Consider the following 26206-nt stretch of genomic DNA (forward strand, 5'->3'; position numbering starts at 1 on the left):
TAAAGCTGATCTTTCTGTCAGAACACACTGACCTGAGGGAGTGAGAGCTTGGGTTTTCAGGTAGGTCTCATTAACAAATAACTCAATAATTTGATTATGGTCTGTATATGACAAAGGGGTCTTTTTTCATGGATTAACAGTGCATTTCTACTTTGCTGTGCTTCGTGGGATACCTGACAAGGCTTTCCATTTATCTACTAAACTTGTGACTGGACATAGTGCTTAAATCTAAAGAACTTTTAATATCTCTGCAAAAGTCTAAAAGATTCTGTTATCCATCATGTTGTCAAGCAAAACATCAAATTTCCTTTAGCATGCAATGATGGCTGGGCACTGGCAGGATTTCAGTAGATCCCGAACAGCTCTTATGTCATAAAGCGTAAAGCATAGAGGGCAATGAGGCTAGCTAATCATTTCCTTAGGTTAACATCGGCTTTCAAGATGCTGTATCATAAAATGGATTCCATTTCAATGACTTTTAACTTTTGATTAACAGAATAAAATCTGTCCCAGTTTATATAGAACAGTCAGGGTCATACAGACAGGGACAATTGTGTCATATCGAACAGTAAGAGACTGTCCAAAAGTTTCCATATGCTTTTGTTTTGTTTCTGACATTTAAAAACAATTTTATCTTAAAAATAGATGATACTACAATAATAGACTGGAATACTGAAATTATTTTATAATGGTGTCTGTTTGTGACTGGCTGTGTACAAATCCCATTGTGTTATGAGGTAAAATCAAAGGTATATTCATTATTTGACTGATCAGAACAAGCATTATTGGAATTTTGAGAAAAATTAGATGTATAATTAGGGTAAAAAGCTTAAATGAAGTAAGCAGAAGGCATGTGACCAGATGTGCACGTATGCACTATATAAACTTTTCAATATGAATAAAAATATGTATTTATATGATAATTATTGTATTGCCCAATGCCTGGTGGCATAAATACTATAAGGATACTGATCTATAAAAAGGTTGATAGGAGTGGGTGTGTTAGCTGTTTAAGCTGGAGATAGCCTGTTGGAAAAACCCTGTTCTTATGCCTGAATGTTTTAGGGCACAGAGATCTGTAGCGTCTGAAGTGCAGACAGTCTATGGCCTGGGAAAAGAGGGGTCTGAGGTTATGTTACCTGCCCATTTCTTCACTCGGAGAAGTACAAGTGTTGGAGGTTGACGCTCAATGAAAAAAAAAGAGCAAATACACTTAATACAAGCATAGATTAATACAATATAACAAAAGTGCCAAGAATACATCCCCCGCACCATTACACCACCACCACCACCAGCCTGCACAGTGGTAACATGGCATGATGGATCAACGTAATCTCATGAGAATACGTATGTATTTGTACGTAAAGTGTCGTTCTATCATACGTATATATCATTACGTTTAATATGCGCAGAAACGTATAATACTGACGTATTTACAGTACTAAAACGTAAAATATTTACGTATTGACAGCAATAAAACGTAATTTATTTACGTATGAACAAATCCACCGACGTACATTTGTACGTATCACTTTATGCATATTAATATCGTAGCATTATGTTTTGACTCTATTGCATTCCACTGTCTTATTAATGAAGTTTTCAGTCGCATTCATTGATATAATACTAATAAATATTAACATTTTGCTCGTTTCGCCTGCATGGTGTTAAACAATACACACTATAAAACCTTAAAAATACATTCTTTAACGTTACTCGTTCAACCATTTTGTAATAGTTTATTTACCTTGAGACACATAAAGTGTTTTCTCCTATAAAACACAACAAAAATTCACAAAAGACATCAATTTTATTAGTTTGATGTAATCCAAATCTTTAGAATCCATAGTTGTTTGCAGGAAACAACTCCTAATTCAGCCTCCGTCTTATCCAGTCGTGATCTCTCCATTCTCAGCAGCGACCGTACATGTCAAACCCCGCGCTAGTGATGAATTCAAATTTAAAAATTGCGCCCTTGAGAAGCGATACGTCATGTTTTACGGCAGTGATATCAAACGTTCATTGGCTCTTTCCTGCTTCGTCACAGTTTGCGACATGAAGGACTGTGACGGTTGGTTAGTTTAGTTCATTTGAAATGTAGAAGCGCCGCGAACCAAAGCCGGATTAACATTTTCATTAGTAATTTAATTTCTGCTCTGTACTTCATACAAAACTATTACAATACTGCCAGAGAGAAGACTGTGACTGCAACACTTCATCATGTGAACGGCTTTTGGTATCGGTTTTGACATTTTCGCAATAAATAAATTATTGTGATTATACTTGTCTGTTAGTTATGTTTTTCTTCATAAAGTTTGTTACGTAACGTTAGTTTTAAGGAATTGGAGTAGGATTGGTGGCTCAAAATGTATTTTAATGCTATATATTGTTAATAACACTGCCCTTTCCCAACACATCTGTCCGTTAGGTTTTATCTTTTTTTTATATAAAGTCTAAAATGGGTATGTTTAGGTTTGGGATTAGGGTTACGGGATCTTACATTTATCTAAAATGGTTAAAAGGGAAATTATACAGATATTTTTATGATAGAATATGTAAATAGTTTACGTTTTGTAGCTGTAAAAACGTAATAATGTTACGTTTAAATGTTGCAGATACGTCTATATTATACGTTTCAGCATGTATCCAAACGTACTAAAAAGTACGTTTTCTATCTTTGCAAAAACGTAAAGTACCTACGTATTAACAATGAGACCAGGCTGGATGGATCCATGTTCTCATTCTGTTTACGCCAAATTCTAAGAAATCGAGACTCATCAGATCAGGCAACATTTTTCCAGTCTTCAACATGTGATTGGTTGTTTAGTTAATTGCATTAATGGGAAATTGAACAGGTGTTCCTAATAACCCAGATAGCAAACTGACATTGAATCAACGTGGAAATATGACATCGAAACAACGTTGATCTGACATTGTTTTGCTCATCGAATTAACGTTGAACCAACGTCAGACGCGTCATTCTTTCAAAACTAACGGAAAATCAACTTGAAATCAACGCATTGTTTCAACGTTATGAAAGCAAACCAATTTTCGATTTTCATTTAGCTTTGAAGAATGCCGCGTCTGACGTTGGTTCAACGTTAATTCGATGAGCAAAATCAACGTTGTTTCAATGTCATGAGAGACGTCGTTTCCACGTTGATTCAATGTCAGTTTGCTGTCTGGGAATCCTTTAGGTACATATCTGAAACACACCTCTCTGTGAGTGTGTGCTTCAGCTGTGTGTGGCTGTGCACACAGTTAACAGAGAACAAGTGCAGAATTTAGTTCCTTGTCACCGTTTTCTGTGCTGGAATGATTTAAAATTGCAAAACACAAAAAAAAGACACCTGTGACTGATAAACCTTCATTCTGTGATGATTAAACTGCAATTAATCTGCAAATCAGAAACGTATTGTGTGCCGAACTGTGGGGCCTGGTCAGGGCTTCATTCGTGCAAAATCCGATCTGGCACCTTATTTGGGGTATCCTCCTCAAGTACACACCTGTGTACTTGATCAGGAAAATCAAGTAGAATAATGATAATGTTATCATTGGATTGCTATATCCATGTTAAATGTATTAAAAAAAAAACTTTTAAGAGGTGCAAAAGTGATCCATGCTGTTTTGCAGATGATCTATTGGATTTGACCGCTATTCGCATTTCCAACACTTGTCAATAGAATAGGCAATACATTTCAATGCACTTCTGTTATTTGCGAAGCAATTTAGATTGAAACCGGCGATGCTAGGTTTCCATCCAAAATGTTTTTCATTTTTTTATGCTCTTTTCTGAATATTTGACTAAAGAAAAGGTGCGTCGTTGCAATGCGATCATTTCCATCATGATCATTTACTCGCCCTCTTGTTGTTCAACCCCGTAAGACTTTTGTTCGTCTTCGGAACACAAATGAAGATATTTTCGATTAAATTTGAGAGCTGTCTCACTCATCCATAGGCTTCTATTGTAATTGAAACCTGCCGACCTAGAAAGTTATTAAAGACATTGTTAAAATAGTCCAAGTACAGTGGCTCAACCGTAAGTTTATCAAGCGACAAGAATACTTTTTGTGCGCATAAAAACAACAAGAAAAATAATGACTTTATTTCAACTATTCATCTGTGTGGGTCTTTGAGTGAGTTCACGGAGTGTAACAGCACAGCACTATGTCAGAGCGTAGACTCACTATTGGCCAGCATCACACTCATGACCAGCGTCGGCCAATAGTGAGCCTCTGATGTACAATCCAGAAGTGCTGTGCTGTTACACTATGTGAACTCACTCAGAGGCCCACACAGAAGAAAATGAATAGTTGAATAAAGTCGTTATTTTTGTTTCCTTTGCACACAAAAAGTATTCCTGTCGCTTGATAAACTTATGGTTGAGCCACTGTAGTCACTCTGACTATTTTAACAATGTCTTTAATAACTTTCTGGGCTGGTAAGTTTCAATTACAATAGAAGCCTATGGAGGAGTGATCCAGCTCTCAGATTTAATCAAAAATATCTTAATTTGTCTAAAATTAAAAACTATCTAAAATTGTCTTAAGTCTTACAGGGTTCTAAACAACATGAGGGTGAGTAATTACTGACAGAATTTTCCTTTTTTTTTAAGTAACTCTTGAAGTGTTTTACATGCATAAATGGTCATAACACAATATCAGTATGCGAATAAACATTTTCCACAGTTAATGCACAGTTTAACTAATAAAAAAACTCAAGACAATCTGCATCTAGAGCATTCTAAGATTTTATTTCCATCAAGGTATTTTTAAGAGTATTTTCAAAGTGTGCATCAAAATAATTGGATGGAAACCCACCTGTGATTGCGCATTCCGTTACCTTTCCCTTGCCCACTAATTTGCCAAATGCATCCCCTCCCATTGGCCTCAAAATTTATAAATTAAGCACTGGACCTGGGGGCTGTTTGGTAACCATGGCAATTTCAATTAGGACCTCATTTAGGACAAAAGCTATTGCAAAATGACATTTCTGAAGTGCATAATCTTATCTTAACCACCGATAGGAAAAGAGTATAACAGAAGCATCCTAACTCTACAAAAAATCTAAAAATCTGTTGTAAATTTAGGACAACCCCAATGGTGTCCTAACTTATCAAAGCTTATCAAAACTCCACTTAATGAAAAGCACCACTCATTTTGTTTCTCCATTCTCCAGTTTTTCCGTTTTACTTCACAGCAGCTGTTTATTAGTAGTTGGTTGCTTGGTAACAGACCTGAGAGTTGATTACCGAACTTGATGGAGAGGTTTAAGATTTCCTAACTACAGATAAAATTAGATTTTGTAAGATTGGAATCCTAAATCAATTTAAGATTTGCTTCTGTAATTCGAATTTGTGAAAAAATCCTAAATTAACTTGTCAACTTAACTTATCTTAACTTACGACAGAACGTTTCTGTAATATGCCCTCTGGTCCCCTGGTGACAGTTATAGACGTGCAGCAGAGTAGAATTGTCATTGTAACCAGTGGAAGATTGAAATTCATCTGTTGACTAAAAATCTGCTGAGCTTTTGAAGCTTTTTGAACTTGAAGGACTCCGTGAGGGCCACAGTGCTATTCAGTATGATAAGGGGTGTTCTTCCTGAACTCCACTAAGAACTCCATGATCTGTTCGCACTGGAATCTGATATGTCTATCAGGATTTTATCATGTGTAGATGAGGACCAACAGTGTCAGATCTATTCTGAATGGCTCAAACTACCGTGTGAAACAGATGGAAACCCACAGTAACATAGTGTCGGCCCAGATCCGGCCCACATCTGGTACATGTGGATTCCACACAGCCCAGATGTCGGCCGGACACATCTTTACACTTGTCCAGTTTTGTCTGGAATGTGGCCCAGACCACGTCCTGATGTGGTTTGAGCGATCGGATTCAAATCCGCTCGAATGCGTTTTGGAGGGCATTTACACCTGGTCTTTTCACGATTGGATAGCTATCCGATCGCAGAAAACGCATGAAGTAGCCAGGTGTAAACAGCCCCAATGTTGTAGCCCCAAAGTGTAACTGTAAAATTCACCATATGTCAGCCCAATAATTCAACAGAATTATTGCTTTTAACAGTTTTTAAATTTAAATCCACTGAAAACATTTCAATAAAACTGTTAGATTTGGTTAAATTCAAATGACATCATTAAATCAGGTTATTTCATAATGATTAAAAATCCATCAACAGGTAACCATCATCACTTGATCTCATTTCCCTTCACTATTACAAACATGCTTGACAAATACACTGTCAGCAGCTATAAAAAAAAAAGACAAAAGATATAATAAGAGTTAAGAGCCAACTAATGGAAACACTGATCACTGTTATGGTCAGGGACGTGCACAGGGGGGTTGCTCAGGTTGCCCGGGCAACTGCCCATATGCCCTTCTCGACTCAGGTTGCCCTTCCGAGGAAAAAAAAAATCGGACATTGGATGTAGAATTTCACGTAGGCCTAGACAAAAAATAATATAAAAATCGCAAAGCCTCATTCACTTCCATTCGGGCACTGAAAGTGAAAGTCAAACTGTTTACGTGGCTGCAGTGCCGCACGCGACCGGTGCGTATGGTAAGACACCGCAAATTACTCAGGCCGCGCCTCCATCTCGTGTCGCGCGCTAATTAATGTGTACGTCCGAAGTCCATGACAAAATGAAACGAAACTATCCTTCTTGTCACGAAAAGAGGAAGAAAAACATGAGAGTGAATTGCGGGAACAGCAGTCAGGTAAACTTGTGTTCTCTCCTCTCTAGTTTGATGTCAGCAAAGTTTGATGGTTTTTGGTCTTGCTAACCTGGGCAGGCAGTGCATCTCTTGCATCACTTTTTGCCTGACAAAAGTGAGAGTAAAATACCATTATTTATTACGTTTTGTTTTTGATAAACGACAAAGTGCAACAACAGTGTTTGTTTACTGCAGCTCGGAAAACAAAACCGCGTCGCGTGTGTTGCGTTCATATGCGCGTGCACGAAATGAAACTCGCATTTTTCAAGCAGACATGTGGAGACCAGAAATACTGTACAATAGCCTACGTGAATGATGGCACTGCCACTCAAAGTACACATTATAAAGACACTGATTATCTAGTCTCAGTGTAGTTAAAAACTCTAGTCTAAACAACTGCACTAATTATGCAAGATAGAAACCAATGTAGGCTATTGACAATTTGACGTTGATTGACTATTGATTTATAGGCTATATTGAATTTAAAATGATGATTAGCTGGACATTCTGGTCAATATGAATACAAATCCCTCAGTAAATAACCATAAATCAAGATTTGCTTCAACATGCATAAAAAAATGTAAAAAATAAAAATCATAGGCTAGTGATTCCGAAAATACCCAGGCTGTAGTGAACCAAGCTAATCCCAAAAGCCAAAGTTCAGGGTTGTACTTTATTATTTTCTTCTTATTTATGTTTACGTTAATGTTAACTTGTTATCTTAACATTCTATAAAAATGCTTTATTTAGTAAATATTGTTTGTTTGAACCTCATTCTGTTCCATATTGTTGTACTTATTCTTTGACTGTTTTGTTTAAAGGAGGGAGGATTGTATTGGGTGGTATTGAGTGACAATGGTAAATGGTTTACATGGCTCACGGCATCACAGATCAGGTACTGTAGAGGGCCCCTTAGCAGAATTTTGCTTAGGGCCCCAGGGGGAGGTCAGGATTGGCAAAAAAGGATTGTATTTTTTCCCGAAATCTAAGCGTTTTTTAATTTTTTTTCGAGTTTTTCCATTCAATCCAGATTATTTCTTTTCAAAGAAATAAATAAATAATAATAATTTAAAAAACAATAAACAACAATATGAGGAACTCTTTTGCTCATTTGTCTCATCTCTGACATTTTGCAATCTTTATAAATAATAATAAGACTATAAGATGAGGCATTGCGTTTGGACATAAACACGGCCAGATAAGGCAATTTGGAAGTGGACAAATTCAACTGAATATATTCCTTCATATAGCCCGTGAGGGGGGAAGAGGGGGGGAGGTGCCCTTTTTTCAGGTCAGAGCAACTGCCCCTCAAAATTCCTGTGCACGTCCCTGGTTATGGTGACTTCAAATGAAACACATTAGAGTTAAACCTCTGATAATTGTCATTAAAACTGTTTTTAGGCGTCTGACAGAAATAAAGTCAGTCTGGTTAGTAATAAGTGAAGCTGGTAATGCTGTTTGTGGAGTTGTTTAATCCTCCTCTGCTGAGATCTTCACAGATTTAATGTCTTCTTTTCTCTTCAGTTGATTTCATCTAAGGCTGTGTCTGAAGTCAGTTGTAGTTCTTGTGTATCTGGTCGTCTCTTTTTCTGTTCTGTTCTTTACTTCAGTGATTCTGTGTGTTAACAGGCTTATTAGGGCTGAGATGACTCCATATTTAATATACAAAGATTGTGTGGCCACAAAGATTGTAAAGTCCAGTTCTGGTTTATTTCTTTTCTTTTGGCTGACATGTGGTATTACTACTTGCTTGTAGTCCAAGGGCCATCATTCCACGCTGCATGTGGGCCAGATCTGGGCCGAAACAATGTTGCTATCTGTGGTGATCATTCATTCATTTTGACGACTGGTTCAATGGATCAGTATTTTTATTTCTTAATATTGAAGTTACATATTAACTATTAGCTGTGTGACGTTTGAGTTTTTACTGCTCTTTGTTAGTGTCATGAGGTGAATCTTATCAGGACGATGGAAGCCCAACTCAAGAAAATCCGACAAATGCTAGAGAAAGAATCCCAGCTCAACCAGGAACTCCAGAACCAGAACCAGGAGCTGAGTAAGACTATTATATCACAAAATGAATGGTTTTTCAGATTTTTGAGTACACGGAATGATGGTGATTTATCACCACCAGACAATGCACACTAGAATATTGTATTCTTATTACAGAGAGACAGCTTGAACAGAAAGAGAGATTTATACAAGTTCTGCAAGGACGATTGGATGAGCTCGGTAAGACAGAACAGACTAATGGATTTAACTGCTTCCATTTTCAACTGATTCCTTATTATTAAAATATTAATAATTAATTATAACATATATTATATGTTATAATTGATCCAAATGATAAAGCGTTTTGCTTGAAGCCTTCAGCGTTTTGCTGAAGCACAATTCATATATCAGTATCGATTTGGACGATTGGGTCCAGCTAAAATCCATTTTTCTAAATATTGTAAATGTATAAAACATTTTTTTTGACACATGAAGATATGTTAATTTGACACCTAATGTTTTGTGCCAGATTGCGCCCCTCAACGAAACAGTAATGAAATGCCTGAGGTTCGAGAGAGTCGGGCAGCTGTCATGGCCCCCGAGCGAGTACCAGAAGTCCTGGAAATCACAGTCAGTAAAGTGAAAAAAACAGACAGGTAACTTGAAACACACATTGATCAAGAACTGTGAATACTTTTGTTGTATTAACCTCAGATGTTACGTCATGCTGTGTCTGTGTGTGTCAGTGAGGCAGCTCAGATCGTGAAGGCCATTGGTAAGAACGACTTTCTCCGTCGTCTGGATGAGGAGCAGATCAATATGATGGTAGAAATGATGAAGGTTCTGGACTGTGGTCCTGGTGAGGTCATCATCAGAGAGGGCACAGAAGGAGACAGCATGTACATTGTCGCTGGTGTGTATGTGTAAGGAGAGATAACCGAATGCCAAGTTAAGAATCGCTGAATTCAGAAATGCTTACTAACAGATTCCCCTTTCTATTTCTGCTATATAAAGACATGGTAAAAATCATCACAGGAAAAAATTATATTCTCAAATATAATGCAATAGAAACCAATTTTTAATTTAATACTATATATTTTTTACTACATTAAAAATCTTAATTGCAATTTTTAAGTGTATGTACAGCAAAACCCCCAGTGTTAAATTTACACTGCAAAGTGTGAATTATATCAACTTTGAGCAGAGTGTTAAATGAACACTGAAGCAGTGTTAAAGTTAATGAGATAATTAAGTGAATAATTGAGTGATGATTGAGCATTATAGAATACACCTGATGTTAACAAGCAGAATCACTGAAGGAGAAAAACAGATTTTTTTAAGTCACCATTATGGTGATCAGTGTTTGCTTTAGCTGGGCTCTTGACCCTTAAATTAGTAACTTTTGATTATTTTGTTTGGCTGCAGTACATTAGTTATAATAGCTAGATGAATAAATAGAAAAGATGTGATGATCTGATGGAGATCGTTGTATTTTAACATAATCATTATTTCACAATCATTTGACCTGAATCACTAAATTCATATAGAGCTTAATTTTTTTGTTAGGTTTACTTTATTAATTATTGCAGAAGTGACCTTGTACAACATAATATTTTTAACGTTTACAATGTATTAAAAATAATTTAATAAAAGTTTTTTTCACACAATTTTTTACTTTTCTTCGATTTTTTAAAGACACACAGACATCAATAATTAGCCTGTGAATCTCAACAATGGTGACAATTATAAAGAATGTTGCTGTGCATTCTAGGTGCCACCAATCAAAATTCATTCATGGCTCCCATCATGCATTGCTGCATGAATAAATAATGAGCTTATGTTCAGAGGTGATCTGTTTGTCACCATTACTGAGATTAATACGCTCATTCTTGATGTCTGTGTGTGTCTACATAAAATATTTTTTTGGATTTTTTTTTTGGATCATGTAGATTTCATTGAAAAGCCTAAAAATGGTATGTCCTAAAGTGACTGTGCTGTTAAAATCCTTAAGGTAAATTTAACTCAGAATTTATGATCTTGATGAGTCCAGTGATTCAGGTCAATTAATGATTGTGTTGAAACACAACCAACACCATCAGATCACCATTCTAATTGTTAATCTGGCTGTTATAATTCACATACAGCAGCCAAACTAAATATAAAATGTATGAATTAAGGGTCAAGAGCCCAGCTAAACCAAACACTGATCACCATGATGGTGACTTAAATTCAAGTTTCTTCTTCAGAGATTCTGCTTGTTAACATCAGGTGTCTTCAATAATGCTCAATCCTCACTCAATTATTCACTTAATGATCTCATTAATTTTAACACTCTCGTTTGAATACTGTTTGACAGTTGAAATGAATCGATGAACCAAAATTCCTTTTTTGATTCTAGCGGGGGAGCTGAAGGTCACTCAGACTGGACGTGATCTGCGAACTTTGAGCTCTGGCGATATGTTTGGGGAACTGGCCATTCTATACAACTGTAAACGCACAGCATCTGTCAAAGGTCAGTTATCATTTGTGATGTGGGTTACCCCCTGTTAATGTGTTAAATAAGTGTTTTATACTCTCTTACCCACAGCTGTCACTGCAGTTAAGTTATGGTGTATTGAGAGAGCAACATATCGAAGCATCATGACCAATAAATCCAAGATGAGACGAGAACAACTCATGTGCTTCTTGAAAACGTACGTACACTTTGAATCTTCACTGTTTGTAAATTGTTTATCATGTGTATCAGTCTATTATTGCTGAGTAAATTCTATTGTTCATAATTGTTTCCACCAGGGCACGCACTTTGAAGGCCCTGAATGATGTGCAGCTGTCAAAGATCATTGATTCCATGGAGGAAGTCAGTGTGATTTTACTTTTATAAATAGGAAATAGACTCATGATTGTTATAATAAGTAGACATATTTTACTTTACTGCCTGTGTTTGTGTGACATATTGCATTTTACAGTGTCGAGAGAAGTCCTACAGGCATTTGCTAATCAAAGACCTTAAAAAAAAGATCTCGAGACATCTTTAGGATTTTGTAAAATTTTGTTCATTTAGTCAAACTATTGACTTACACTAAAAAAAATTATATGTTGGCATTAATAAACTTTTAATGTCAACAGGTTCTATAAATGAACTTTTTTATGTCAACACATAACTGGGTTACGTTAAACGAACATAATTTGTTCATATAACTTCAACACATTCAAATAAAAGATATTTTGACTTTAATTAACTTTTTATGTCAACAGGTTCTGATATGTTGGCTTTAAATAACTTTATGTCAACAGGCTGCACATAACTGGTTTACGTTGAAGCAGTGTTAAAGTTAATGAGATAATTAAGTGAATAATTGAGTGATGATTGAGCATCATTATTATTACTGATCAACTCTGATGCTTTCAGTTTGGTCTACTGCCGAGGTTGCTGTGGCCACTGACTGTGCACAAGGTTTCTTTGACAACAATGGATAAGCTGGAAGCGTTAAAGGGTTAGTTCACCCAAAAATGAAAATTAAGTCATTAATTACTCACCCCCATGCTGTACCAACCCCGTAAGACCTTCGTTCGTCTTCGGAACACAAATGAAGATATTTTTGATTAAATTTGAGAGCTGGATGACTCCTCCATAGGCTTCCTAAGGGACTGGCTCTTGACGGCCCATAAAGTCATTAAAGAAAATGTTTAAATATTCCATGTGCCTACAGTGGCTCAATTATAAGTTTATCAAGCGACGAGACTACTTTTTGTGTGAAAAAAAACATAAATAACGACTTTATTCGACTATTCCATAACTTCCTTATGGGCCTTGAGACGAGAATTGAAGAGATTTCCAGAACGCATGCGCGAGAACTGAGCTGAGGACGTTCTTCTTCGACTTGTTACCGCCTGCTCTGTGCTCACCGCTTAGGAGTATTACCGCCACCTACCGTATAAGATGATGATCCATATTTAAGGCGCTCCGGATTGTAAGGAGCACAGCACTGTCGTGTTTGAGAAGATTAAAGGCTTTTAAGTGCGCCTTATAGTGCGGAAAATACGGTAATTGAAACGCGTATGTACAGCGCGCGTCTTCCTCTGCTTGTAAACAGAAAGTTTTGCGCTTCCAGCTATGTCAGCAAGTCATCTTATACGGTAGGGGGCGGTAATACTCCTAAGCGGTGAGCAGCCGGTAACAAGAAGTAGGCGAAGAAGAAAGTCCTCAGTTCTCGCGCATGCGTTCTGGAAATCTCTTCAATTCTCATCTCAAGGCCCATAAGGAAGTAATGGAATAGTCGAATAAAGTCGTTATTTATGTTTTTTTCGCACAAAAAGTATTCTCGTCGCTTGATAAACTTATAATTGAGCCGCTGTAGGCACATGGAATATTTAAACAATTTCTTTAATGACTTTATGGGCCGTCAAGAGCTAGTCCCTTAGGAAGCCTATGGAGGAGTCATCCAGCTCTCAAATTTAATCAAAAATATCTTCATTTGTGTTCCGAAGATGAACGAAGGTCTTACGGGGTTGGTACAGCATGGGGGTGAGTAATTAATGACTTAATTTTCATTTTTGGGTGAACTAACCCTTTAATAAGTTCATACATCAGGAAATGGTTGGGAGTTCAGCAGAGTGGGACTTTATAGTAAAGGAATATTGCAGCTGCCAGGCTCTGCTTTAACAAAGGTCTCTTTGCAGCTGCCAGTCTCTGCTTTAACGAGTTTAAGTGTGCCAAGGTCAGACTGGAAAGGACCTTAGTAGAGTCACGTGACAAATGTGTAAGGGAGGCAGCCCCTCTGTTAAAAACTGGTAGAAAGTGGTCAGCAAACAAATATGTAGAAGAGGCAAACGCTGCCCTTCAAATTGGGGATATCGTGGGACAGGTACAGCAGGGAAGAGGGGTCTCCTCCTAAATGGCACAAGGCAGCCCCAGCTCAAAGGAGGAAGCTGGTAGTCAACGAGGTGCGAAAGCAGGAAGAGAGGATGAGGTGTAGAAAGGCCATTTCCCAGGCCAAGCAGGGAGAGTGGATGAGATGGGAGAGTGTAGAACTGCGTTGTGTTGATGGGCTGGTAACACCTTTGGTCACTGGAAGAGAGGAGGATCAGTTTCCTGCTTAGGTCAACATATGATGTTCTCCCATCACCGCAGAACCTAAACCTCTGGGTAGGAGAGAATCCCTCTTGTCCTTTGTGTTCATCACCTGCCACATAAGGGCACATTCTGACAGGATGTAAGGTGGCTCTTAGCCAAGGTCGGTTTACTTGGCGCCATGACCAAGTACTGCAATGTTTAGATTTAGCATTTGAAGGCAAGCATAGTATGACCAATAAGTTGCCGTCTGTTTTGCGGTCTGGATCAGCACGCATTGTTCAAATGATAGAGCTAACAGTGCCATGGGAGGATGCGGTACAAATGAGGATGAGTATAAATCAGCATGAAGTTTAACATCTACTCTCGTGTAATGGAAATCATTATTGAAGACACCTGATGTTAACAAGCAGAATCAATTAAGTAGAAAACAGGAATTTAAAGTCACCATTATGGTGGTCAGTGTTTGTTTTAGTTCGGCTCTTGACCCTCAATTCATTAACTTTAGATTTTGTTTGGCTGCTGTATCTGAGTTATAACAGCCAGATGAACAAATAGAAAAGGTGTTCTGATGGTGTTGGTTGTGTTTTAACAATCATTTTATCACAATCATTTGACCTAAATCACTGAACTCTACAGGCTAGAACCCTCTTTCTGAGTAAAATTTACCTTATGGATTAAAGCAGCTCTGTCATTGCAGACAATACTATTTTTAACTTTTTAAATGAAATGATCAAAACAATAAAAAAGAAACTTCTTAAAGTTTATGTAGACATCACACACATACATCAAGAATCAGACTGTGAATCTCAACAATGGTGACAATATAAAGCATGTTGCATATAAAGCATTCTGGGTGCCACCAATCAAAACTCATTCATGGCTCCCATCATGCATTGCTGCATGAATAAATAATGAGCTTTTGTTCAGAGATGATCTGTTTGTCACCATAGCTGAGATCCATGCGCTAATTCTTGATGTCTGTCACTGCATACAAATGTTTCTTTTTTTATTTATTTGAGTCCAACTAAAACAAATACTGATCTCCATAATGGTGACCTAAAATTTTGGTTTTCTCCTTCACTGATTCTGCTTGGTAACATCAGGTGTCATCGATAATACTCAATCATCACTCAATTAATCACTTCATTATTTCATTAACTTTAACACTGCTTCAGTATTCATTTAACTCTCAGCTCAGAGTTGGCTTAAAATTACTTAATTCCATTGTTGAAGTTACATGAACAAATTATGTTTTGTAAACGTAACCCAGTTATGTGGAACCTGTTTACATAAAAAACTTAATTAAAGTCAACATATAATTTTATAAAATAGTGTAGAGAAGAAGGGAAATTTAAAGGAATGGTCAATGTGACACCCTCATTTTATCAGTACAATGAATGTGTATTTTTGTATTTAGTAACAGATGACGTTTGAATTAAAGGTAAAATTGTCTTTTCTTTTGTACATTTTCTTCTAAGCATGACATGATGACTCAATACTATCCATGTTTGTTCCCCTGCAAGGTGAAGTTTCAGAACAACGAAGTCATTGTCCGAGAAGGATCAGAGGGCAATTCATTTTACATCATTCTAAAAGGAGAGGTAAAAGAAACTCAGTTGCTCTCTTATCTCAGGATACAGATCTTGAACATCCTCTGAAACACTGATTACATTATTTACATGCTTTATTTTTTTTATATTTACACAAGTATTACGTATATGACTTGAGTGCCTAAATGTGTGCTTTCCAGCACTTTTACACAGAAAATTAAAACTTACACAAAATACATGAAGTCTATACATGCAACTTTGCAAATATTTCTCAACTATATTAGAAAAGAAACTACAGAATGGTCTGTGTTTGTATTAGACATCATTTTAAATGATCTTTGCTTAAAATTAGTTATAATTTTGTTCATTTCACATTAGGTATTAGTGACGAAAAAAGTGAACGGGCAGCAGAAAATAATTCGTAAGATGGGTGAGGGGGAACATTTTGGAGAACTGGCTCTTATAAGGTAACCACAGTCACTGCTACTTGTGACAACATCATTTGCCCTGTGTCGGGAATAAATACTTGTTCTGTCTGGTTTAAATGTAAAAGTCAACCAAATCTTCTATTGTAATCCAGAGAGATCCTTAGGACAGCCACATGCACAGCGGTTGGAGGTGTCACTTGCTTTTCCATTGATAAAGAGTGAGTTTGATGTCAATGATTACAATTTTTCTTCATTTAATTTGTATATAATTCCATTGGTTTAGGATTTGTTTTAAAATGTAATATTGTCCTTAATTTCTCACAGAATTTTTGGGGAGACCATTCCATTTGAGAGCCTGGAGCTCCATGACGAGTGAGTTTTCCTGCTTTACGACTTCTATATTTGTAAAGATATTCAGTGTAGTGTTCAGATTAGTCACATAACATGTAGTGCATTGTTTCCCCTATGCTTGTAATCAAGAAGAAAAGCCATCAGGAAGTCATTTTTGATTGTGGAGTTGAGAATGTGTTCACTTTACTGAAATACAGATACGCCTTTTGTTCTTATACACTGCTGGTTTTGTGCAGGTCTAAAATAACTGATAGTACCAAAATAAATAATTTGCTAACACAAAATAAATGAAGAGAGAAAAGGCAGTGCCCCCACATTACAGTAATTGTCTGATTAGTCTGCCATTGAACCAATGCTCATGTTTACAAATCTGCATGCAGGTCAGACTGGTGGAAATGAATGGACTTGTTAACCCCAAATTAACTTGATATGACTCACATATTCGTGACTGCAAGCTTCAGGGCACCTGTGGTGCAATTTGTTGGGTAGAGAAATTATTTTATCCGTAAACCCATTTTTGCAAAAAATTATTCATAAGCAGAGAGCATTTTTGCAACATATTGACAGGCAGAAGAAACATTTTGTGCTATTCCTGACCTGTTTACAGGTGGCTCATTATCTCTCCAACCAGTTATGAACTTATGAAAATATGATTTTTCTACTGTTTTGTATCAGTGGTATTGGTTATTTTCATTCTGAAACATATTTCTTCATCACAAATTGTTTTTGTAGTGCTGATTCACTGGAGGATGATGAAAAGCCAGAGAAAGTTGGGTAAGATATTTTGTTAATAATTCAAATAGAACAGAGAACAAACTTTACACACGACTACTATACATCATCTTTATAAAGAATTATTGTGGTCTGCCTGTATACTTCTAAATAAAGCCTTTATAATAAGTTAGATGTATTATGTATTGCTGTCTCCAGGCCAGAAACATCTCTAAAGCTGAAAGAACTTGTCCCTGTACTGTACCAGGAGGGAGGTTATCAAGGAGACCCTGTCACTCTTGGTGTTGGGGGGTTCGGAAAAGTGGAACTGGTATGAGAGGAGATTTATTTTTATTTTTTAAATTGTCAGTACAAGTTCTGAATTCAAAACACTGTTTAATCCATCCAGACTATAAGGTTGTTCTGATTTGACCTCCTGAAATACTAATACATTTGCTTGTTTACTAGGTAACTACCTTGCAGAATAGAAAGTATTTTGCTATGAAGAAGATCAGTAAACAGCATATTGTTGCTAAGAAGCAGGAAGCACACATTATTTTTGAAAAGAAAATTCTTCAGGCAATCCGATGTGACTTCATTGTCAGGTTGGTGCTGCTACCTACCTAACCTATGACCATTTTTCAAACCATTCGATACTTGTTCACATGCAGTTGTAATCGAAACCCCTATTGCAAATCAGTGGTATTGATAAAATGTACAGACTTTCACCTGTTTACAATGAACTAATCCATTAATTGAAATAGCTCAACACAACAAATGAAAATGCGACTTTTAATGACGTATACAGTCAAAAAATCATTCAACCCCCTGAATAAAATCCCTCACAACAGCACAAATCTGCAAAACATGCGTTGTCTCGAGCACACCCGATGCAACAAATCAAGGGCTTCATTAGTTGCACCAGAACTGGCTAGGTTTGTTGAGTGTCATGTTTGACTGCATGTTAGAAACGTGTCTAAGTCAAAAGAATGGTCCTAAAAGTTAAGAGAAGATATAATCCACCTTCACAAACAAGTAAAGACAGGGAAGGCTTTAAATGTTCCTAGAGACACTGTTGGAAGCATAGTTCACAAGTTCAAAGTTAAAGGAACAGTGGTTACACCACATGGACAGGGCAGAAAAAGGCACAGCGACCAATGGTTGCAATTAGATTTCTGAGAAGAAGTTCAGAAAAAGTTCCCTTGAGTTACTGCAAAGACCTGCAGCAAGAATTGATGGCAACAGGCACTGAGATTTCAGCTTAGTAAAGTGTGTACTCAATGCATGCCAGAACTCCAAGACTTACAGTACTACTGACCCATATAAATAAGCCACTAAAGTTTTGGGATTCTGCTCTATGTAGCGATGAACAAAACTGGAATTTTTTGGCCCTCTGCATCAGCGGTATGTCTGGAGGTAGAAGAATGAAGCACATCCTGAAAAGAACACTCTGCCTGCAGTTAAGCATGTTGGTGGCTTGTGATGCTCTGCGGGTGCTTTATATCCTCTGGCACTGGAAACCTGCAGTGTGTGCAAGGCAAGATGGTAGTGAACCTGCAAGCGCTGCCCCAGGAGGAGGCAGACCCAGCCCTTGCTTTTCTCTCTCCCGTCCGCTCCCTACGGGTTTACATTGACAGAACGCAATGTTTCAGGACCTCAGACCAGCTTTAAGTCTGTTACGAAGGCCAGCAGAAGGGGAAGGCTGCCTCCAAGCAGAGGTTAGCTCACTGGTTAGTGGATGCTATCAACTGAGCGTATGAAGCTTCGGGTGAGCCTTGTACTCCTAGGTTGCGCGCTCACTCTACTAGAGGTGTTGCCACCTCCTGGGCTTTAGCTCAAGGCACTTCGCTGGCAGACATTTGTAGAGCTGCGGGCTGGGAGACACCGAACAAGTTCGCTAGATTATATAGCCTACGTGTGCAACCGGTTTCCTCCCGAGTACTTGCTACAGCCAGTGGTGCGAGATAGGGAATAGGTTGTGCCGGCTTGCTACGCCACTCCGTGCCTCAGCCAGATACGTGCGTCTTTTTGCTCTGTCTGTGCCCTACATCATTTAGCCTCGTGAGTTCCTCCATCACGCCTTCGGTGCCGGCGTGGTAGACTTCCGGCGCCAGGTCTACTACCTCTAAGGGAGTTGTTGTGTAGACGGGGTGTTGCCACGTGCAGTCCAGCCGTGTCTTCCCCTTGACAGACTCATTCTGTCATCCTTGTTGAATACGCTCCCACTCCCCTTGGATTGGGACTTCCTCAGGGACTGGCATATGTTTCACTATACCCCTGGGATAGTACATAAGTGTATTCCAGGCTTTCATCAGGTGTTTGGCTTCCGCAGCATTCCCTTCCTCGTGACGGGTTAGGGCACGCTTTCCCACTGTTATCCAATGTCCACTGAATGGGTCTTGCGGAACAGCAGTGTGACTCCCTAGCTAGCTCCCGCAATTTGTGAAACTGCAATGTTTACTTACGCCTTATATATCCGCGCTGGTAGGCGGCTCGCGATATGCAAATTTTGCTTGCCAATTTTCATTGGCTCGTTTTTAATTGTTTCAAAGGCAAAAGGCTCCCTAGCGTGATCCCAATTCGTCAAGGAACTCCCCAACGACACGTCTCCATTCCCTGTACTCCGAGACGTTACAGTAGTAACCTGAGATGTTTTCATTAATGGTATAATTAATACAATCACAATTAATGATAAATTTGTGTTCATAATCAGTAAAAAAAATTAAGAACAATTAAATTGCTGTTGTATTATTAATTATTTTGAACTATCTTGAAGCTATCCAAGCAGCATTTTGGGCTCAGATTTACGGCGTAATTAATACCTTACCAAAATGATATTACAGAATATATTTAAATTATCCATCAAATTGTCATTTCCTCCTTACAATCTTGCAAGTTAACATAATGACTAACCAGTAAATTACTTGGTGAAGAAAAGAAAACATTTTGGCATTAGGCATTGGCATTAGTTAATTCTTAAAAAATGGTAAAGTTTTACCTTTTTTTATATAGAATTTAGTTTAATTAATTTGAACATTCATCGCTGGAGTGAATGGAAGCATGATTTATTGAAAATATTAGAAAATATTTAAGTGGTTCTTAAGTCAATACTTTTTTAATGGCTTGTCAACTTTCCATTCCTCCTCTGCATGATTCTAGTCTGCGCAGGATTATTGCCAGCGCGAAACACATTTTCGAGCATGTGAATGCTGATTCTTGTCAGTGCCTGCTTGAGTACTGGTCAATGACAGGAAAAATAATAGAGTCGTTGCAAACGAAATGATACATAGCTTACATGTCGCATTAAACGCCCTCCGTTATTCTCTGAACGCCCCCCTCCCCCCCTGTTTTGAGCTATTTCAATTACTTTTGTTTGATTTGTTCATTACAAACAACTGAAAGTCTGTACATTTAGCCAATTAACCTGGTTTGCAATGTGAGTGGGTTGAATCATTTCTGTATAACTGTATAATCTTCTGTTTGATTTTTCTCCTCTTGTTCAGGCTGCATGCTGCCTTCAAAGATTCTCGCTACATCTATATGATCATGGAGTTTTGCCCTGGTGGGGAAATCTGGACCAAACTAAAAGAAGTGTAAGATATTCATGAGTTTGTGGTGTTTGATGAGGAAAGCATATTAAGCCTACTTTTGTTCTATTTCTGTATTGCATATAAACTAGCAGGAACACGTAGCAACAACATAATGCATTAAAAACCACTCACATCTGAAATAACGCATAGCAACACCTTGGTGAATAACCACAACACATCAGAATCATTTTTCTTGCTCATTTTGCTTGAATAATATGGTACACTTTAGAATCTGCTTCCAGTGTCTCTCTAATGTTTGACAGCGTTTATTTAAAGCTAATAACACAATTCCTAATTAGTGCTGTTTGAATGTGTGAATGTGGGCGTATGTGTTGTCATGTTGCAGAGGACGCTTTCAGGAAAATATAGCTGTGTTTATAACAGCCTGTGTGGTTGAAGCCTTTGCATACCTCCATAACAAAGGCATCCTGTATCGAGACCTGAAGCCAGAAAACCTCATGCTGGACTCCAAAGGATATGTGAAATTGGTAAAATACATGTGTTTTTCTACTTTCCTCAAATAGATCAATCACAAGCATTCAACATTTATAAGTTGCTAATAAAATTGTGATAAATTTGCCACTGTGACAATTCAAAACATTTCTCACGCTGCAAGGCTGTTGTCGATCCTTATTACCTTAACAAAAAAAGATTAATTGAGAAAGATTTTAAATAAATATATTTCAAGATTTACCATCTAGGATGGATGTCCAAACATTACACAGGGCATCTGAATTCATTGAGGAGTTTGGTGATACAAATTACAGTTTCTTGCTTCGGATGTCCGTGAAATACAAGAGTGGGATCAATACAGTTCTATTCTAAATTAATTTGCTAATGAGACCACAACTCCTGTCATGTATAGCTTGGTAAACGGATTCACATATTGAAAATATACAAGTATGTGATCATAATTATAGTTAGATCATAGAAAAAATTGGGTTTCGTTTTTAAAAAACATAAATCATGTTATAGGGAAGTGTAGTGTTAAATCATTTAAATAATGCCTCCTCCATAATCATTTCCCTTTTTATGCATTAGATGAGGTCGAGAAGCATTAATGTTTTTCAGACCAGCTGTCCCGACCTTCCGATGCATGACTTTCGAACGTCATCAATCACGTGGTATTGTCATTTCGAAAGAAAGAGTCGGTATAGTGTGTGATATAGTGCTTTGAAAACTGTCGGAACATCAGAGCTGGTATCAACTTTCCACTATCCACCATCACTATCCGAAATTCTGTTTTGTGAAGTTTTGAGTTTGTTTCCGAATAAAGCTGCTGCACTTAGATCTTGTGTCATCTCTGCTGCAATCACCTTGTAACAGTATGAGTCTATTCCCTCCCCCCGAAAATCCTGCATAGTGCACTTTTATGGTGATGAATGTGGAAAAAATACTGTATCAATATGCCAAAAACTGTCCATCCATCAAAACTGAGTGTGAAGACAAGAATGCCAATAAGATACATGTACAATTCTTTTATTTTTTACTTTATACAAATTAAACAGAGTTGAGAGTGAATATTCTGTTCATCGGTGTCAAACTATGTCAGAAAAAAAATACCTCCAATGTTGTAACACACTGTAAAAATGAAAACGACTGAATCTGTTAAATCTAATCAATAAAATTGAGGCAACAGATTTGAGTCAATATTATTAATTAAATTTAACAAATTAGAATGGAGTAATAATTAACCAAACATATTATTTAAATTGAGTAAAATTTACACATTTTTCTAAACAAAAATATCGGAATAACAGACTGACGTCAAAGATGAATTAAGAACTCTTTTTTTTATTGCCATCATTGAAGACACCTGATGATAACAAGCAGAATCACTGAAGAAGAAAACCGAGATTTTTAAGTCACCATTATAGAGATCAGTGTGTGTTTTAGTTGGTCTCTTGACTCTTGAATTATTAACTTTAGATGTTATACGTGTCTGGCTGTTATACGTGAATTATAATAGCCAGATAAATAAATAAATAGAAAAGGTGATCTGATGGTGTTGGTTGTGTTTTACCATAATCATCATTTCACAATCATTTGACCTGATCAATGACCTCACATAGAGTTCAGTTTAGGTTTACTTAATTAATTATAGCAGCAAAGTTCTTGAACAGTATAATATTTTTTATGATTATTAAAAGGTAATCCATAGATTTTTTTATAACCTATATCAAATACAAAAATAAAACTTTGCTCTGATTTAGTATTTAGACACACAGAGATCTAGACTTAGCCTGTGAATCTCAACAACAGTGACAATAATAGCGCATGTTGTAGTGCATTCTAGGTGCCACCAATCAAAACTCATTCATGCATTGCTGCATGAATAAATAATGAGCTTATGTTGAGAGGTGATCTGTTTGTCACCACTGCTGAGATTAATACGTGAATTCTTGATGTCTGTTTGTGCCTCCATAAAACAATTTCTGAAGTTATCTTTTTATTGTTTTGATCATTTGGTTTCATTGAAAATGCTAAAAAAATGATGCTGTCCAAGTCCAATGAAGCTATAATTGATAAAATAAACCTTAGTCAAAAAACTGAGCTCTATATGAGTTCATTGGTCAGGTCAAATGATTGTGAAATAATGATTATTTTAAAAGGCAACCAACACCATCAGATCACCTTTCCTATTTGTTCATCTGGCTATTATAATTCAAGTATAACAGCCAAACAACATCTAAAGTTAACGATTAAAGGGTCAAGACCCCAACTAAAACACACACTGATCTCTATAATGGTGACTTAAAAATCTCGGTTTTCTTCTTCAGTGATTCTGCTTGTTATCATCAGGTGTCTTCAATGATGGCAATAAAAAAAGAGTTCTTACGTAAATCATCTTTGACGTCAGTCTGTTATTCCGATATTTTTGTTTAGAAAAATGTGTAAATTTTACTCAATTTAAATGGTTAACTTTTAATTAATTTTTTTGGTTAATTATTACTCCATTCTAATTTGTTAAATTTAATTAATAATATTGATTGTAATCGGTTGCCTCAATTTTATTGATTAGATTTAACAGATTCAGTCGTTTTCATTTTTACAGTGCAGTCAAATGCAGTGAAGTTTATTTTTTATCTTCTTTTCTTGTATTCTTTTGATTTCAGGTTGATTTTGGTTTTGCAAAAGAGCTTTCTCGGGGTGAAAAGACATACTCGTTTTGTGGTACTCCTGAGTATATGTCTCCAGAGATCATTCAGAACCAAGGCCATGACTTTGCTGCTGACTTCTGGTCACTTGGTGTTCTAATCTATGAGCTACTTGTGGGCAGGTAAAATGTTTTCTCATATTGTTTTCTGCATGACCCAACAGTAAAGCCGGGCGTACAGGGTCTTACGAGCTTGCAGGCTATTTTATGGTTTTCTATGGTTTTTATCGTCTCGGTATGGTTATTTGATACATTTATGTACTTATAGAGTTGTAATCGCGTCTTTTTGCAAGTATGGATGTGCAACACACACACAAACACTGACGCTGGCGCAATTTTTTGAAACTACATACACATTCTGTGATAAAGTTTGCGACGTACAAGCGAAATTACATTTATGCGAGGGACCTGTGGCGTCAATGTTTACTTGTCATACAGGTGCTTCTGTGGCAAATGTGAGAAGATGGCTAACTTACAGAACAACAACATGCAGTTTTTAATACAATATCTTTAAATATATATATATTTATAAACGTGTGGTTACACACTATACAAACAAGGTTTAAATTATATACACAGACATCCTACGACGACAACAACTTTAGACGCATTTGTTGTTGAATTGGCTGACAGACTGAAATGACTATTTGGTCAAAAATCATAAAATACACTTACTGTTACTAGAGGTGACGTTGGATCGCAAACAGTAGACGACGATCCACACTTGAGGATTAACTTTTAGGCCACAACAACAGGATTAACCCACGAGTCCACAACAGAACACTTATGTTTCCAAGAGATATTACCAGCTGTCGTTAAAACAATGGAGGATGGTGTGTACAGATCACCGAGGGTGGGGTCTAGGCCACAACCACACTGTCAATCAAACCCCTTGCTCAATTCTACGTCACAAAGAGCTGAATCTCAGAACAGCTCGTTCTGAGACAGTGCATATGATTTATTGAAATTGTAAAAAAAACCACTGGGTGGATTTTTATCATTCTAGGGTGGTTTTGCTCACACACTGCCGACACACATTTATGTTCAAACACCATGTAAAAGTGAATTTTCCATAATAGGTGCCCTTTAATGCAAATGTAATTACTTGTATTAATACAGTTTTATTTGTCCTAAAGCCCACCCTTCTCCAGTTCAGAACCTCAGAAGATCTATGCCAAGATCTTGGATGCTGTGCTTAATTTCCCTTCATATGTGGGGGAAGGTGCCAAATCTCTCATCACTAAATTGTGCAGGTAATTACAGAAACTATTACGAAACCTCTGGCTTGTTTTCACATGTAGTGAATTTATTTGGCACAGTTTGTGATTTGATCTGAGAAGTAATAAAATAAACTTTTATCCCATAGGATTTTTTTTTTTTTTTTTTTTACATTTAACCATTTTTAAACAGTTTTTTAGTTATTAAAATTGCTAATTTTCAGTTTGTTATTTAAATTTCTTGCAGGCCACGTCCTGGGCAGCGTTTGGGCAATACGAAAAATGGAATAAAAGATGTCAGAAATCACAGGTGACCTTTATGAATGTGTATTGTGCTTAATTCTTTCAATAAATATAAATATATTCATATCCCACAATTACAATTTACGTCTACTGAGTTGAGTCAATTTTGATGTGCTAGGCTTTTGTGTAGCATTTGTACTGTTTCTATTGTTATTAATGACAAATTTTCCCTCAATTATCTATCAGGTGGTTTAACAGCATTAACTGGCATAAATTAAGAATGGGACAACTGGAAGCACCGACTGTACGACTTATAAGAAAGGTCACATTTTGAACTTAAATCATTCTTTACTCAGATCATCTGACACAATGTAAACAAATTTTAAGCAACAATGTTTCTCTTTAGTACAAAGCTCAAAATATATTTTCAATTGTCAGTGAATTAGAAAATGAGGTTTCAGAAGCTTTTTAAACTGTTTTAGGATGAAGCTCAGATCCATCTACAACATAAGCTTCAAAGTAGCAAAGTCTGTTTGCCTGATTGTGTCTTTGTGGGTTTTTGGATTTCAGGGTCCTTGCTATATAAACTTTGACCGCTTCCCCTATGATAAGATTCAAGCAGAGGAGGAGTTTTCAGACTGGGATTGTGATTTCTGAACCTCAGCCAAGTCTTGAGTTCTCTAAATGCGCTCTGACATACAGTAAAACATCCATGAGATATCAAGTAATGCTCTAAAGTATACTCAAGGTTTAAAATTCTTATCAGCATATGTTAAAGGAAGATTAGAACAGTCATTTTATTACTCTTGCCATGCAGTATGATTGAAATTTAGAGTCTTTCACAACCTTAAGTAAAAAATTTTAATTTCCACTTCAAAAATTTAAAATCTCTTGCTTTTTTAATTGTATTGTATTTAATTGTATTTTTTGTACTATTTTGAACATAGCAGTTTTATTCTTAAATTATTTAAGAGATTTTGATGATTGGAAGACCAGCAATTTAGAAGGGTCCAGATTCTTGAAGTTTCACACTACTAGAAAAATAACATTTTAAAAGAACATGTATCTTCTTATTTTCAATTTAATTCGAGAAGCTAAATACAAATACAAATGGAAGGTACAAATCCTGGACTTCAGAGATTTGTTCCCTTTCATTAAC

The 26206-nt window shown here is 36.8% G+C and overlaps 1 protein-coding gene across 1 annotated transcript; it reads left to right on the top strand.

Annotated features, from left to right (window-relative positions):
* prkg3 (protein kinase cGMP-dependent 3) lies at positions 1-26206 on the top strand. Its single transcript, XM_039671550.2, has 22 exons — positions 1-60; positions 8676-8790; positions 8904-8966; positions 9256-9382; positions 9473-9639; positions 11125-11238; positions 11314-11419; positions 11520-11583; positions 15324-15401; positions 15729-15817; positions 15931-15996; positions 16103-16150; positions 16862-16903; positions 17060-17171; positions 17309-17445; positions 20344-20433; positions 20777-20918; positions 23547-23710; positions 24724-24840; positions 25052-25114; positions 25294-25369; positions 25618-26206. Exons 2-22 carry the CDS (start codon positions 8703-8705, stop codon positions 25702-25704), a joined length of 2040 nt encoding a protein of 679 aa, XP_039527484.1. The 5' UTR covers positions 1-60; positions 8676-8702; the 3' UTR covers positions 25705-26206.

Source organism: Pimephales promelas, chromosome 13 (genome assembly GCF_988280905.1).
Source record: "Pimephales promelas chromosome 13, fPimPro1.hap1.1, whole genome shotgun sequence".
NCBI lineage: Eukaryota > Metazoa > Chordata > Actinopteri > Cypriniformes > Leuciscidae > Pimephales > Pimephales promelas.

Coding starts and splice junctions, on each gene's coding strand:
- prkg3 (XM_039671550.2), top strand. CDS start 8,703: ATGGAAGCCCAACTCAAGAAAATCCGACAAATGCTAGAGAAAGAATCC. Junction 9,640..11,124: donor CAGCATGTACATTGTCGCTG/GTGTGTATGTGT, acceptor TTTTGATTCTAG/CGGGGGAGCTGAAGGTCACT. Junction 15,997..16,102: donor TGCTTTTCCATTGATAAAGA/GTGAGTTTGATG, acceptor AATTTCTCACAG/AATTTTTGGGGAGACCATTC.